This window comes from Thalassophryne amazonica, chromosome 14, assembly GCF_902500255.1.
Source record: "Thalassophryne amazonica chromosome 14, fThaAma1.1, whole genome shotgun sequence".
Lineage (NCBI taxonomy): Eukaryota > Metazoa > Chordata > Actinopteri > Batrachoidiformes > Batrachoididae > Thalassophryne > Thalassophryne amazonica.
The window spans coordinates 95,703,659-95,719,275 of record NC_047116.1 but is presented as its reverse complement, the minus strand read 5'-3'; the positions used below and the strand labels follow the sequence as shown (position 1 = coordinate 95,719,275).

The 15,617-nt window shown below is 43.3% G+C and overlaps 1 protein-coding gene across 1 annotated transcript in view; it reads left to right on the top strand.

Moving 5' to 3' along the window:
- Nucleotides 1-1,317: 1,317 nt before the first annotated feature.
- hecw2a (HECT, C2 and WW domain containing E3 ubiquitin protein ligase 2a) overlaps nt 1,318-15,617 on the top strand; it is a 109,877-nt gene continuing 95,577 nt past the window's right edge. Inside the window, 3 exon segments of the mRNA XM_034186849.1 lie at nt 1,318-1,737; nt 4,577-4,684; nt 15,165-15,259. Coding sequence (XP_034042740.1) covers nt 1,359-1,737; nt 4,577-4,684; nt 15,165-15,259 — 582 coding nt within the window. The 5' untranslated portion in view covers nt 1,318-1,358.

Here is a 15,617-nt window from a genome sequence, read left to right as displayed (position 1 = left end):
TCGACGATAAGAGACGCCCGTCTGGAAACGAACCGGAACCACACGATTTCCACCGCCACCTGAACCCGAGGAATACTGGAGCCGCCAAATCCCGGAGTCCCCAGGTGGCCACCTCTCCAGCGTGTCGGATCTGGTACTGCTGGCAGAAAGCAAAAGACAGTCAAAGGGTGGGTGTGTGAACACCCAGTAACAATGGTGGGAATGCCACCTCCACCTCTCACTCAACACGTTGCAGTGGTCTCAGAGGAAAAGGAGCGCCGTCATGCACAGCCTCCGCAAAAACGACCGGTTCTCCTGCAAACACTCACAATAACAGATTTATAAATCTCAAAAAAAGGCTGAGAGTAGTACCTCCAAATGAAGATGATATCTCGGCAGTTTGGTGGAGGTGTCTTCCTGCTTTTATACCAGATGTATGGATTAGTGACAGCTGTCACAGATAATGAGTGACAGCTGTCACCCCCGGCTGTGTCCATGGCGGCAGCGCCCTCTCGTGCCTGAAGCCCGCACTTCAGGCAGGGCGCCTTCTGGTGGTGGGCCAGCAGTACCTCCTCTTCTGGCGGCCCACACAACAAGGCTGGGGTCACGCTAAACGGGACTCCAGTCTGTCGCAGGGTCACATATAGACACACAAACAGATTCACACCTACGGACAATTTAAAGTCTCTAATCTCCCTGACCTGCACATCTTTGGATGTGGGAGGAAGCCGGAGCACCCGGAGGGAACCCACACAGACACGGGGAGAACACGCAAACTCCACACAGAAAGGCCACAGGAGGGAATCAATCCCACAACCTTCTTACTGTGAGGCAACAGTGCTAACCACTAAGTCACTCAAACTGCCCTTGTGCTGAATAGATGAAGGTAAAGCCTGTGTTGGTGGAGGTGAAGGATACTTCGTTTGACCTTTCCCACAGTTGTTTCCTCTTTGATTAGGAGGGACGTCAGAGAGGAGACCACAGAGCTGAATGTTTCTGCTGTGTGTAATGTGTACTTGGTGTGTGAACGATGCTGGGTCACTGTCTACTGTGTGTAGTTTCTGACATGCTGATCTCTCTGCATTTCTCTTTCTCCACCTTCAGGTTGCCGTTGGTGCTGTATGGTACCGATTCTGGCTGGTTTTGATGTCTTCACCCTTGTTTTAACTTTGACGATGACATCATAAAACACTCGCGTCAGTAAACGCCCCTGTGGAGAAGTTTTCCATGTTTCCAGTAGTCCTCATCTCACTGTCAGAACTTGAGTAGTTGAGTTAAAAAACAAAATGCATCATCACGTTGAGGAGCAGCTCAGACAGTAAGAAGTTCCTCCTGCTCACTGCCTCTTCTTGAACAGTTGCCTCCAGCAAACACGAACCATGCGCCCTTCCCTCGCCACCGCAGTCCTTCCACCGAGGACCCGCACCCATAATGCTCCCAACCTGTCTGTGGGCGCACGTGAGCACCTGTCAGCACCACGGCGGCGCAGCCCCCACCTCCGGCACACCCTCAGCCCAGAAAACCTGCGGAGCCTCGCGGAGCGGGGCGGAGCTGCTGTCGATGCAACATCTGTTATCAACAGTCCTATTGGGCTTCCACGAGCGAACAGTGACACAGACCTGGTCACCTCCCAGAGCCGATCCTCGCTGACGGCGTCCACGCTGGAGTACACACTGAGCCGTGGCCAGAACCTCGTCATTTCCTGGGACATCAAGGAGGAAGTGGATGCTACTGACTGGATCGGGCTCTACCAAGTTGGTAAGATGATGTAGTCCAGAGAATCCAGTGGCCCAAAGTTAGCTGTGATAGGCCTTAAAGTTTCAGAAAGCACATTTTAAATCATGAAAGTATGAACGGCTGCTCCAGTTAAATGTGTAAAGCTCTTTCTGATAACTCACTTACCTGAAAATGATTGACAGTAAAGAAGAAAATTTTAACATATAAGACACTGTTTCGTTTGTCATTTTGAAACGCTGAGCATCATGCAAAAATATTTTTGTAAACTTCACTTAAATTTCTCATACGTTTTCGTACAGTGCGCTCGTCCGTGTGCCTCACCAGCTTCAGCTGCTGTGGAATCCAGATAACTGTGTAAATTCTATGTTAGATTAGATTACATAGAACTTTATTAATCCCTTGGGAAGACTCCCTCAAGGAAACTGAGGTTCCACCAGCATTGTGTAGCAGCTCCCATATATAATGAGAGGTGTCCAATCAGGTAAGTGGGATTAACCAACAAGATGAAAACAGCTCCCAACAGCCATATAACAAAAGGATTATTAGCCTTGTTTGCACGGTCTGTGCGGGAATATCAGACCTCACACTCTGGAGCCACTGCCTGACAGTTTTTATGCTTTTAATGTCGACTGGACGTCTACTGATAAGCTCCGAACAAATACAGGACAAAACAACCATCTGGAAAGTTCTCTGTCTGATGGCTGCTCAAAGTTTTGAGGATGTACCAGAGGACATGGAACACATCTAATGAATGAGAAAAGGACAAAAACAGACACAAACGGGGGAGTTATTTGTGATTTATTTTTTATTTGTGACGAAATCAGACATTTTATTAAAATGGGCGTTCAGACGAGCGTGCTCTTGCATCGGCCCACCTCCTCATCAGGTAGAATTTTGTGTGGAACGGGTGAATACTTAGGCTATATGTATAAATTTAGAATTGCATTACAGTGAACGATTTGGGCCCTGACTGTCCTCAGAGATTTCCAGCTGATTCAAGTGTTTTAATTCCTGAAGCTGCAAACAGTCTGGTCCAGGTGCCTCCAGCTGTCAGTCAATACTGAAACAGGAGCTGCTGAGTCTTTACACCAGCTGGAGGCTGAGTCGACACGTGTAACAGGTCTGCCTCGGTGTACCATAACACTCACGCAGCATCGCCAGGTCTGCATGCTCCAATAAAGTGCAGTCACCCGATTTACAGACTGCAGCCCTAAACGGTCACAAACGGTCAGACACGTCAGTCCATCGCGGTAAAAAAAACAACAAAACAACACGGCACTTTATAACTTGCATTTGTTGTTATGTATTAGACCTGTTCAAAATGTCAAATGTTACAAAATCTTTTGGGCCACATGTTGTTCTTGTTCCACTAATACAATAAAAGATCTGTGCCAAATTTTAATGTAATGGGACACTTTAGAGGTCCCCACAAAGCAACAATTTTCCCCAAACAAGCAACGTGGTAATCCAGTAATTCCAGTGATGTTCTCCTCTGGGTCACCAATCAACCACCACTTTTTGAGATTAGAAGCCATCACATGTACCTGTAAAAGAAAAATAATGACATCAGAGTCTTCTCCCGTTAGGGTCACTCTGGGGGACCTCAAAATCTTATCTGATTGAGTTCAGATTTGGTCTGCACCTATGAAACCCCAAGTTCACTGTATAATGTGAACAGCCGTACTGTGTATCCTCCTGTTTTCTTCATGTGTTCATGTGATGATACCAGTTTGTTATTATATTCTTATTGTAATTGGATTTCCTGGGAAAAAAAAATGAAGAGATTTTGTACAAAACTCTGAACAAATTGGATAAAGCTGACATCTGGAAAAAAACAGATTCAGCAACTTGCACCAAAAGTGGCACAGTAAAGCCGCAGTCACATTAGCTAAAAGCAACAGGCAAAGTGACAACTTGTCATTCATTTTCAATGGGAGTCAGCATTTAGCAGTGCCAAGAGACAGTGGTCGCTCTGCCGCCAGCTAGGCGGGGCCACAATAGACTTGAAGTCTATTTTATGCAAATGCTGAGTGATACGACTGCTAATCAGAGTGAATAGGCAGCTCACTCCAACAAAATAATCCAAGATGTCTGAAAAAATGCACTGAAACAGTTTATTTCTGTAAAAATCTGATATGTTTCTCATGTTTTGTAAAAATTAGTGAAAACTTTTAAATCTAAACAGGCTGTATTTGTAACCTGTTAACACCTCTGGAGTGATTTACAAGACGTCTTCTGGAGACGTAGTGCGCGCCCTCTGGGAACGGCCATCAAGCAGCAAAGCAACCCACGTGTGGCCGTCATTTGTCGCTGATGTGACCGTAGCATGAGTCTAAAACTTGCAGATTGCTCCTTTAATGCCATTGGATTTTTGTCATGATACATAATGTTACATCTGAATTTGACATGGGCTGTTCGTACTCTTAGAACCGTTATTGCTGTGCAGTTTGCAGGCTGACACGCACACACACACACACACACAGTCAGCAGTCAGCTGACTCGTGGTCATTAATCTTTGTGAGAAAGTGCTACGTACAGCGGAATTCCCCCTCCCTGTTTTTATACACACGGGAAGTTTGTGTTTGTCCTTTTGATTTTAGAGGTTGCAGGGCAGCTATTTCTGGAATGGATTCTCTGATTAAAGGCAAAGTTGTGTTTTGTAAAGCAGCATCTGCAGACTAAACACGTGGCCGTGCCGAGCAGTGCAGACTGGATGCACATTTGCACGGCGAGGCCGGATGCAGAGTCGGCACACAACTGACGTGTCTGGTTTTAAATCAGGGAGTGTGTCAACACGATTTGAAATCAGGTTTCAGAATGAACCCGTACACCAAACTAACTGATTTCCTCTCCTGCTCAGATGACAGCAGCCCGTCCAACATGTGGGACTGTAAGAACCGAGGGGTCAATGGCACCCAGAAAGGTCAAATCGTTTGGAGGCTGGAGCCCGGACCCTACTTTATGGAACGTAAGTCAAGAAATCAGTGACAGTCACATCTGAATATATTCCTGTTCCTTCAATTTGAAGAGGCACAGACGCTTAACTTGTAAATTACAGTTAGATCCATATGTATTTGGACAGTGACACAGTTTCTGTAATCTTGCCTTTCTGCACCACCTCAGTGGATTTAAAATGACAGAGCTAAGAGTGTTTAACAAAAATATCACAATTGCCATTTAGGAATTCCAGCTATGTTTTATTCTCAGTCCCTCCGTTTTAAGAGGAAATAAGATACTGGACAAACTAAATACGAGGTCTGTGATAAAAGTAACGGACCTTATTATTTTTTTCAAAAACCATATGGATTTGAATCACGTGTGATTACATCAGACATGCTTGAACCCTCGTGGGCATGCGAGAGTTTTTTCACGCCTGTCGGTTACGTCATTCGCCTGTGGGCAGTCTTTGAGTGAGGAGTCGCCCACCCTCTCATCATTTTTTTCATTGTTTAGGAATGGCTCAGAGACTGCTGCTTTTTTGATAAAAATTTGTTCAAAAACTGTAAGGCACAACTGAGTGGACACCATTCGATAAATTCAGCTGGTTTTCGGTAAAAATTTTAACGGCTGATGAGAGATTTTGGTCTGGTAGTCTCGCTTTAAGTCGTCAGAGAACAGAGAACTTTCAGAAGAAGTCGGCATGAGGAGTTTATTCGGACATTCCATTGTTAACGGACATTTTGTAATGAAAGAACGTGTAGGCAGAGTCACATGTCGGGCCAGACCCGACCGCGGGGGGTCGCGACAGGAAAAACACCTCCGTGTTGGAAACCTTAATGGACAAGTTGGAACATGCCCAAGCTGTTAAACAATTTCTCAGTTACTCACTTGTTGAAAGCCAAATGGTTTTCAACACGGAGGTGTTTTTCCTGTTGCGGCGCACACAGATTTGCCGAGTCGTCATGGAAACGACTCGCGAATTTGCGCGCACGTCTTTCATTACAAAATGTCCTTAAACAGTGGAATGTCCGCATAAAGTCCTCATGCCGGCCTCTTCTGAATCTTCTCTGTTCTCTCACGACGTCCTGGGTGAATTAAGCCTTAAATTAGGATGTTTTCAGGTCGAAACAGGCCGACGACGGCGCCTGGAAGCGCTGCGCGACGTCCAGCTCTGTGGGAAGTCCTTACAGCGACAGAAACACCCCATAATCTCTCATCAGCCGTTAAACTTTTCACCGAAAACCAGCTTAATTTCTCAAATAGTGTCCACTCGGATATTCCTCACAGGTCCAGAAAAAAGTTTGATAAAGCAATGTGCGCCGTCCGCAGCGGCTATTCAGACAAAGAGATTCCGACGGGCGGGGTGGAGCACTCCTCACTCAAGGCCTGCCCACAGGCGAATGACGTCACCGACACGCGTGAAAAAACTCACGCATGCGCACGAGGGTTCAAGCATGTCTGACGTAAAAACATATGAATCAAATCCATTTATTTTTTGAAAAAAATAAAAAGGACCGCTTTTTTCATCACAGACCTCGTATATTGATTGTTTTACAATCAATGTATTATATTATATTTCACCCAATAAGTGGATGGACACATGAACATTTAAAAATCACAGAATACGCCCTGTCTTGGACTTCATTTTCCCTGCGCTAGTAACAGTGTAGAGTTTGAACTGCACAAAATGTAAATGAGTTTGGTGAGTTGGCAGATTCTTAAAAACTCAAATAAACCAGTTAGTGTCGGCAGCAGCAGTCCATCGGAATCGATGACTAAGGAAAATGGGGTGGGGCACTGCTATATGTCAGGAGTAAACTTAAATGTAATCAAATGGTATGGCCCAATAAGAGTACACTAGAATGCATTGGAGTAAATATTTCTCTTTCTGTGGAAATGTCACTGACTGTAATCTGTCTCTACCGTAAACCGTCTTCCACAAACGAGTTTTATGATCAAATGCAGGATCTCCTTAAAACATGTGATCATAAAAAAGAAATGATCATATTAGGAGACTTCAATGTCAATTGGGATGACAAAAAAGACAGGAAAAATCTGAAATTAATTGCTGATCAATTTGATTTTACACAATTAATTGAGAATCCGACCAGAATTACAAGTCGTTCAGAATCCCGAATTGACTTGCTTTTCTCAAATAGGCCTGAAAGGATCACTAAAACATATAATTTATTGACTGGTCTCTCAGACCATAATGTTATTCTTTGTACAAGAAAATTAACTAAGCAACGTTTTGAGCATTCATACTCCAATCATGTTAGGAAACAAATGTCTAAGGTTATACAAAAGAATCAACAACAAAACTTGGGAAAAGCATTAAAAGATCTCACTTGGGAAAGTGTAACCTCATGTGACAATATTGAAATATGCTCTGATATATTTCTTAATAAAATTCAAAACATATGTAGTTCTTTTACAAAAAACATGAATTATAGGAAAAAAACATCTTACTCTGTCCCATGGGTAGATTCAAATTATATAAATTTAATGAAAAAAGAGAGACCAGTTATTGAAAAACTCAATTAAATCCAGGTTGACAACAGACAGACAGAAATATACTTCAATGCAAAATAGAGTAATATCAGAAATGTGAAGAGCAAAAGCAAATTTTTTTTATCACAATAATGCAAAACAGAAATAGAAAACAAATATGGCAGAATATTAAACTTTTAGTGAGGCAGAAAAAGAAAGATGCAAATGATTTGGAATTGAAAATTAATAACCAGCTTGTGAATGATCCTACGATTTTAGCGAAAGAGCTGAATTTATCATTTCTACGCTCTGTTGAAGAGATGGCAGCATGTTTCAAATCACCTGAAATAACCTACAACATTCCAGTACACAGTCAAACGTTTAATATAGAACCAATATCAGAGGTTGAAACGCTAAAGATTAAGTGCCATGAAGGAGTCCAAAGCTAAAGACCATCTGTTGTGTGTTGGGGTGTGGCTGGATATTTTGGTGTTCTTTTCTTTTCTTTGCTCTTCAGGTGGCATGGAAACTGATTTGTCTGTGGAGAAGGTGCTGGCTGAAGAATCCTCACCCTCATCAACATCATGTGCAGCACCTGTGACTGGTGCTCACATGCAACCTTAAAGACTTTCAGCTGAAGCAGATAATTGGATGGCGTTCTGCATTTAAGTCATGTGTGATTCAAGCAGAACTGCCGGGAACTCGACCTTGTGATGTTCATTTGTGAGACGCTGAGGACCGCGCCTGGGTTTGACACATCGAGCCCGTGAAGCAGGGAAGGGTGAGGACACATGCTGTCAGCACACGTTAAAGGTAATTAAGTATGTGACTAATTGTTGATAGTAACTTGGTGTTTTGTTACACAGTATACTGGAATTGTGATGAGAATTGTGCAGCTTGCTTCTCACTGCTGTGGCGTGCGGATAAGTGATCCTCCACCTGTTATGAGAAGCTGCTCATTTGCATAAAGTTAAAAAAGATACAGACCTGAATGTGTTGCTGATAGCGTGTGTCTTTTGAAAGTTATTGTTGTAACTGCTGACTTACCTCACATCTTCTTTGCTTCACAGAGAGTCAGTTTGTTGTGTCCACCTGGGGGGTGTTTGGCGGTGGTAGTGGGTCCAGGAGCGCCGGGCTTTGATCATTGCGGGCGCTGGAGAGCGTGCCAACAGTCACTCCACCAGAAGGACACTATTTTTGTTTTTACACTTTTTATGCACAGCGGGTGTAATAAATATATTGTTTTTGGAACCGCTTTTCTGGTTATTTGTAGCGCTGGGTTCTGTCTGACACAGGTCCGCTCCTCAACCCGCGTCGACACATAACAGTAGTTCCCGGCCATTCCATAATGGACCCAGCGGCAGAAGCGGTTCCTTTTGCCAAAAAAGTTCAAGAACACTTGGAGAACATACGGGAGCAATTACAGCATCTCGCAAACCAAATTAAACAAACAGACGTCCGTGTTACAGAGCTTGCAGCGCAAGCCGTTCCGCTTCCTGCTGCTCCAGCTGCGGCATCATCGATACTAGTGCAGATAACTCCGTCACCCAGAGATTCGGCGTCCGAACCGATTGTTTGTCGTCCAGAGCCTTGTGTGGTGATGCAATGTTCTCTGGTTTCTGCTCAGTCAGGTTGGAGTGCCGCAGCTTAACGAGGAATGTTTGTAGACGGGTTAAATGAGTCATTAAAAGACGAGCCGGCAGTCCGTGACGGGCCAAACGATTTAGATGAGCTAATATCGTTGGTGATTCGTCTAGATGATCGGATGAAGGAGCGTGGACGCGAGAGAGGACGCCCATCAGAGTGGGTTGTTTCGTCTCGGGGCTTTCCCCGACACAGATCTGGGCCGCCTCTTCTTCGCTCCACTGAAGCTCCTCCGACGGGACCTCTGGCTCCTCCTGTTGACGAGCCCATGCAGCTCGGACGAGCAGAGATTACTGTATTGCCCCGACATATAAACGTCAAGAAAAATAATGGTGACGTATCTCCAGGTGTTCTGGGACAGGCAATATAACACACATTAAAAAAAAAAAAAAAAATCTAGTACGGGTTAATGTTTTGTTTTCTTTAAATAGGGGTTATAATTTGTTTGGGGAGTCAGAGGCGTGTCTGGTGGAGTGACTGTTAGGCGGTTAGAAGTCCGCCTGGGCTCACGTCATTGTTAATTTCTATGTGTTTTTAGGTATTTTCTGTTTGGGTTGTTGGGTCGTTTTATTTTGTTGTTTTATTTCTCTACATCCCTAACCCCAACCTCACTTGCCCCAAGACTGTTTGTCTTGTGGGTTGTGGGGTGGTGCAGGTTGGTCACGCTGAGTATTCTCAGAAGACCTCTGCACCTGGGGGGGGGGTGTGTTAGAGGCGTTTTTCTTGGTTTGGTTAGGGCCCGGTTCCACTCCAGCCTCGGTGAGCCTTTGTACCGTTCGTCATTGGTGTTGCCGGGGTGTGGTGCAGCGGAGATTTACCTCAGTCGGAGGGGTGGGCCGATCTGTTGCCGTTCGCCATTTCGGTAGTTCCACCCCTCCCGAGAGGCTGGGGTATGGTCGAGTTGGGGCACCGGACGTATTTCCGGTTCTCCGCTGCGCCTTGGGGTTGGAGCTGGGTTAGTTTTTTCCTGTTCCCTTCTCCGGCTTAATGTTTTGAGCCATTCGCCAAAGTTGAGCCGCCGAGGGGCTCTGGAAGGGACCCGGGGTCTTTCGGGGTGCCGGGGAGGGTAACAGGGTTTACGGTCGTTTTATATCCCCCCGGGGTTGTTTTTGGTAGTCCTCCGGGGGTTGATTTTTGATTTTGTTCTGTTTCCTTCCGGGTTCCACCTCCAGGGTTGATGGGACGGTCCTCTGGGGGGGAATTGGCTTGGGGCCAACTAGCCAAGTGTGACCGGGTCTGGGGTTCCGGGGTTGTGGGGAGGGTACCTCCTGGGGTTGATGGTACGGTCCTCTGGGGGGCTCCGTTTGCTCCATGTACACCTGGGGACCTTTGTGGGATTATGGTTCTGGCTGTTCCTCCTGGAACTGGCGATGAAGGCCTTCTGGGGGGGGGTTGGGCTCTGCAGGTCATTCTGGGGGGGTTGTTTGTTATTTTTCTTTTATGCATTTACGTTTGTATTGTGTTTGTGGGGCTGTGTTGGGTTTTTGCGTTTGGGAGTTTTTCTTTTCTTCCCGGGGTTTGATGGGACGGTCCCCTGGGGAGGTTTTGGGTGGGTTTTATGTTTTTTTCTGTGTTGAATTGTACTGGGGAATGTTTTGGGGCTTTTGTTGATGCCAGCCGGCCTTCCAGCTGCGGTGCCTGTCCTGCTGTCTGTGGTGCTGTCTGCTTCCTGACGTGGACTCCGGAGGGAGGTGCTGTTCTCGGGCCTGGTCTGTTCGGTCGCCGGGAGGCTTCCCGTTGATGGGGGGGTACTGTTGTGTGTTGGGGGGTGTGGCTGGATATTTTGGTGTTCTTTTCTTTTCTTTGCTCTTCAGGTGGCATGGAAACTGATTTGTCTGTGGAGAAGGTGCTGGCTGAAGAGTCCTCACCCTCATCAACATCATGTGTAGCACCTGTGATGGGTGCTCACATGCAACCTTAAAGACTTTCAGCTGAAGCAGATAATTGGATGGCGTTCTGCATTTAAGTCATGTGTGATTCAAGCAGAACTGCCGGGAACTCGATCTTGTGATGTTCGTTTGTGAGACGCTGAGGACCGCGCCTGGGTTTGACACATCGAGCCCGTGAAGCAAGGAAGGGTGAGGACACATGCTGTCAGCACACATTAAAGGTAATTAAGTGTTTGACTAATTGTTGATAGTAACTTGGTGTTTTGTTACACAGTATACTTGAATTGTGATGAGAATTGTGCAGCTTGCGTCTCACTGCTGTGGCGTGCGGATAAGTGATCCTCCACCTGTTATGAGAAGCTGCTCATTTGCATAAAGTTAAAAAAGATACAGACCTGAATGTGTTGCTGATAGCGTGTGTCTTTTGAAAGATATTGTTGTAACTGCTGACTTACCTCACCTCTTCTTTGCTTCACAGAGAGTCAGTTTGTTGTGTCCACCTGGGGGGTGTTTGGCGGTGGTAGTGGGTCCAGGAGCGCCGGGCTTTGATCCTTGCGGGCGCTGGAGAGTGTGCCAACAGTCACTCCACCAGAAGGACGCTATTTTTGTTTTTACACTTTTTATGCACAGCGGGTGTAATAAATATATTGTTTTTGGAACCGCTTTTCTGGTTATTTGTAGCGCTGGGTTCTGTCTGACGCAGGTCCGCTCCTCAACCCGCGTCGACACATAACACCATCATGGCTTTGATGTTGGATTCCTAAAAACACATAAAGTGGCTCTATCACATCCCTTTACACATTTAATAAACTTGTCAGTTGAGCATTCCATTGTACCACAGACATGGAAGATGACCACAGTTACCCCGGTCTTTAAGGCAGGTGACAAAAATAATATTAATAACTACAGACCAATTAGCATACTGTCAGTCTTTTCTAAAGTTCTTGAAAAGTGGGTCGCCAAGCAATCGATTCAACATCTACAAAGTGGCCAAACTACTCTGCATCCCATGCAATTTGGTTTTCATGCTTATCATTCAACTGAGACTGCTATAACAATGTTCATGGAAAAAGTGAAAAGTCATTTGGATAAAAACAACTGTGCAGTTTTCTTAGATTTGCGTAAAGCATTTGATCTAGTGAATCATAATTTTCTATTATTAACTCCTTAACGCCTATTGTCGCATATATTTGACTCAACTATGCAACATACCAAATTGACCAGTATGCCTGTTGTCACAAATTTGCAACATACCATTATTATTATTATAACATTATAACATAAAGTCATTACCAAAATACCAAAATGACTATTTATTTTTTGTGCAAAAGTGAAATTAATAATCTCAACATTATTTACCATCTACCTAAAGGCAAAAACACACACAAAACATTTTTTTATATACAGCTATATAAATTCAGGCGTTAAGGGGTTAAATTTGCAATCTTTTAATTTTTCTGCGCATGCCATAAAATGTATGACATCTTATTTGTCAAATAGAAAACAAGCCACCGTGGTTAATGGTATTAAATCTCCCTATTTAGATTGTGCACTAGGAGTCCCCCAAGGATCTATCTTGGGGCCCATTTTATTTTCATTATTCATTAATGACCTACCACATGTTTGTGAGGATGTGGACATACAACTTTATGCTGATGACGCAGTAATCTACACAAGTGCAAGATCACCTGAGGCAGCAGCTCAAACTCTTACGTCAGCCCTAAAGTATATTTTAAATTGGCTTAATGGATCATGTGTGAAATTAAACATACAGAAAACTGTCTGTATGTATTTTTCAAAAAAGGCTTCCAATATTGAGCGCTCCAATGTGTACATCGGAGAAGATGAACTGCAGTTAGTTAAAGAATTCAAATATTTGGGAGTGTTGCTGGACTCGACACTCTCCTTTAAAAAACATACTAAAATGATAACTAAAATAATCAAATACAATGTGTTTAATTTCAACCAAATAAGGAGGTCAATGACAGATCAAGTGGCTATGATGTTCTTGCACTGTATGATTTTTTCTCATGTAGGTTACTGCATAACCAGCTGGTCTCTCACAGGTGTGACAATTTTAAAACCAATTGAAAGGCTTTATAAAAGAGAACTGAAAATGTTAGATAAAAGACTATTTTCGTATCATCACTGTAAAATTTTAACAAAGTATAACTAATTTAGTTTTGAAAATGTTATAAAATTTAAAAATGCTTGTCTAATATATAAAATTTTACATGGGTTGGCTCCTCCACCTTTTGCGAATTATATTAAATATAGAACAGTTGGTCCGAGGGTCACCAGGGCCGTGAGTAGAGGGGACTGTGAGGTGTCTGTGCGAAAAACAGCTTTTGCACAAAATGTTCTGTCCTACAAAGGCAGTGCCCAATGGAACGCTTTGCCAACCACAGTGAAGGAGGCTCCAAGCTTTAAAGCTTTCAAAAGTCACTTAAAGGAGGGGCTCAGATCAAATAAAAAATGTGAGCATTATGAACTCAGTTGTAGAAACTAAGAAGAACTGTAGTGAAAGTGCTCTACAGCACTTTATAAATTATTGTTCTTAAAGTTATGGTTTTTAAATATATAAATGTATGAAATTAGACTTGCAGTTTTAATTAACTTATTCTAATTGAATTGTACATGTAGGTTTTTTTTTTACTGTGTGTCCTCCTTTGACTGAGTTTTTGTAAGATAACCTTCATGCTCAGATCATGTCCTCTTCTTTCCTGTCTTTTGTCCAGTCTGTGTCTTGTTGTTGTAGTGGTTAGTGACCCCTTTGTAAAGTAGTCTGTTGTATTGTAAGCTCCTGTGATGTTTGTGTGTTTTTACTGTAAATTGTTTAATTTTTATAGTCTGTCAGGGACTACAGATGGAAATTAGCCCACGACTATAATCTGACATATTTACACTTTATGTGTTCATTAATATGTATTGTCCCTTTTAAATAAATGAAATGAAATGAAATGATGATGACCAACATACAATGAAACAGAGCCCACTGTCGCTGGTGAAATGTGATGCCCTTTTCTACCACCTACTGGATGGTTAGTAGATACTGGATAAATTATTGGAGATTATGAATGAATGATGATTATGAATTATGTCACATTTAGTTTGTCTGCATCATGAACACTGGACAAATATGGGGCAAATTATACAACAGACCTGGAAAATAAAACTTAAGAACACAATTGACAAGACTGAAATACTCATATATTGATTTTTATGTGTTTATCCTGGAACATTTCTGTCTTTACATGTCTTTGTTGCTGTTTGTTACGTTGTTATTGGTGGTACAGCCAAAACAGATGGTCGCCTCACTGAGTCTGGTCTGCTTGTGCTTTCTTCCTGCCATCATTGTTGCCACTCTGCTTGCTCAGGGGTGGGTGAGCTTCGACTTTACTCTTGTGAAGCTCCTTGGGGTGACTTCTGTTGTGATTTAGCACAGTATAAATAAATTGAATTCAATTTAAGTATGGACAGGCGCCTCCATCAGTCTGCTTTCTAGAGAATGTCAGATGGCAGCTCCACAACTTCAGTTGGTTCCAAGCAGAGACCCCAGTCAGTACATGACCTTCAGCTCTGATGTTGCTATGTTGGTGGACAAAAAAGGGGCTCAGTTCACTCAAAATATGTTGAATACATTGTTGGTGATGTATAGCTAAGGGGAGGTGTATAGCTTAGGGGAGGTGATGGTCTAGTGGTTAAGGTGTTGGGCTTGAGTTCAGAAGATCATGGGTTCAAATTCCCGCCTGACTGGAAAATCACTCAGGGCCCTTGGGCAAGGCCTTTAATCCCCTATTGCTCCCGGTGTGTAGTGAGCGCCTTGTATGGCAGCACCCTGACATCGGGGTGAATGTGAGGCATAATTGTAAAGCGCTTTGAGCGTCTGATGCAGATGGAAAAGCGCTATATAAATGTAGTCCATTTATAGCAAAATGTTCACTGACTGGGCTGCTGAATTCAGTCTGCTTAATCATTTAAAACACTGTCTTTTAGCTGCACAGCAGCAACGTAACAGCGGTTAAACTTCTCACCACACGTATCAGTGATGACTGACAGCCACCGAACACACCGCAAACCGCTTAACCACCTGTAGAACATCTGTTCTACAGAAAATCCAGAAAAGAAACACTGGCACCTTTTTCAAAATGTGGTGGATCATATGATTTAAGTGTGTTGTAAAAACAGATATGATCTTTTTCAGACAATGCTGAATCATTCAAATAAGTCCCTTTTGTCATGTTTGATATTTGGTCATTTTGACACTTTATATCATATATAATATTAATATCCATTTAATATTTTATTGTAACAATAATTATGTACTGCTTGAAACATATTTTAGTTTTTTATTATTCTTTTTTTTTGACAATGTCTGTTAGTGGCCACTGCTTATCTGAGTGTTATTATAGAATTATATCCAGTAATAGGCAGATAATTTTTGCAGTTTCCATTTCCCATAACACTTTGCTGCCTCCTCTGTAGCTGAGACCAAGATCTGTTTCAAATACTACCATGGAGTCAGCGGAGCACTGAGAGCGACGACACCCTGCATCACTGTGAAGAATCCAGCAATACTGGTACATGTGTGTGTGTGTGTGTGTGTGTGTGTGTGTGTGTGTGTGTGTGTGTGTGTGTGTGTGTGTGTGTGTGTGTGTGTGTGTGTGTGTGTGTGTGTGTGTGTGTGTGTGTGTGTGTGTGTGTAATTCTATGTATATTAGGTCTCAAAATCCACACTTCCTTTGTGGATGTAAAGAAAGTACACATTGTAGTCATTCATGTTTAGAGTAGAAACAATTTATTATTATTGTTTTGGTTACTAATGGGTTAGAATTTGGATATTGTGAGTTGTAGCTTTAGATGCTGATAAAATCAGTACTGTTAGTCATTGTGAGAGCACACACTGTACCTCCAACAACCCTAAATCCATGTTTTAAT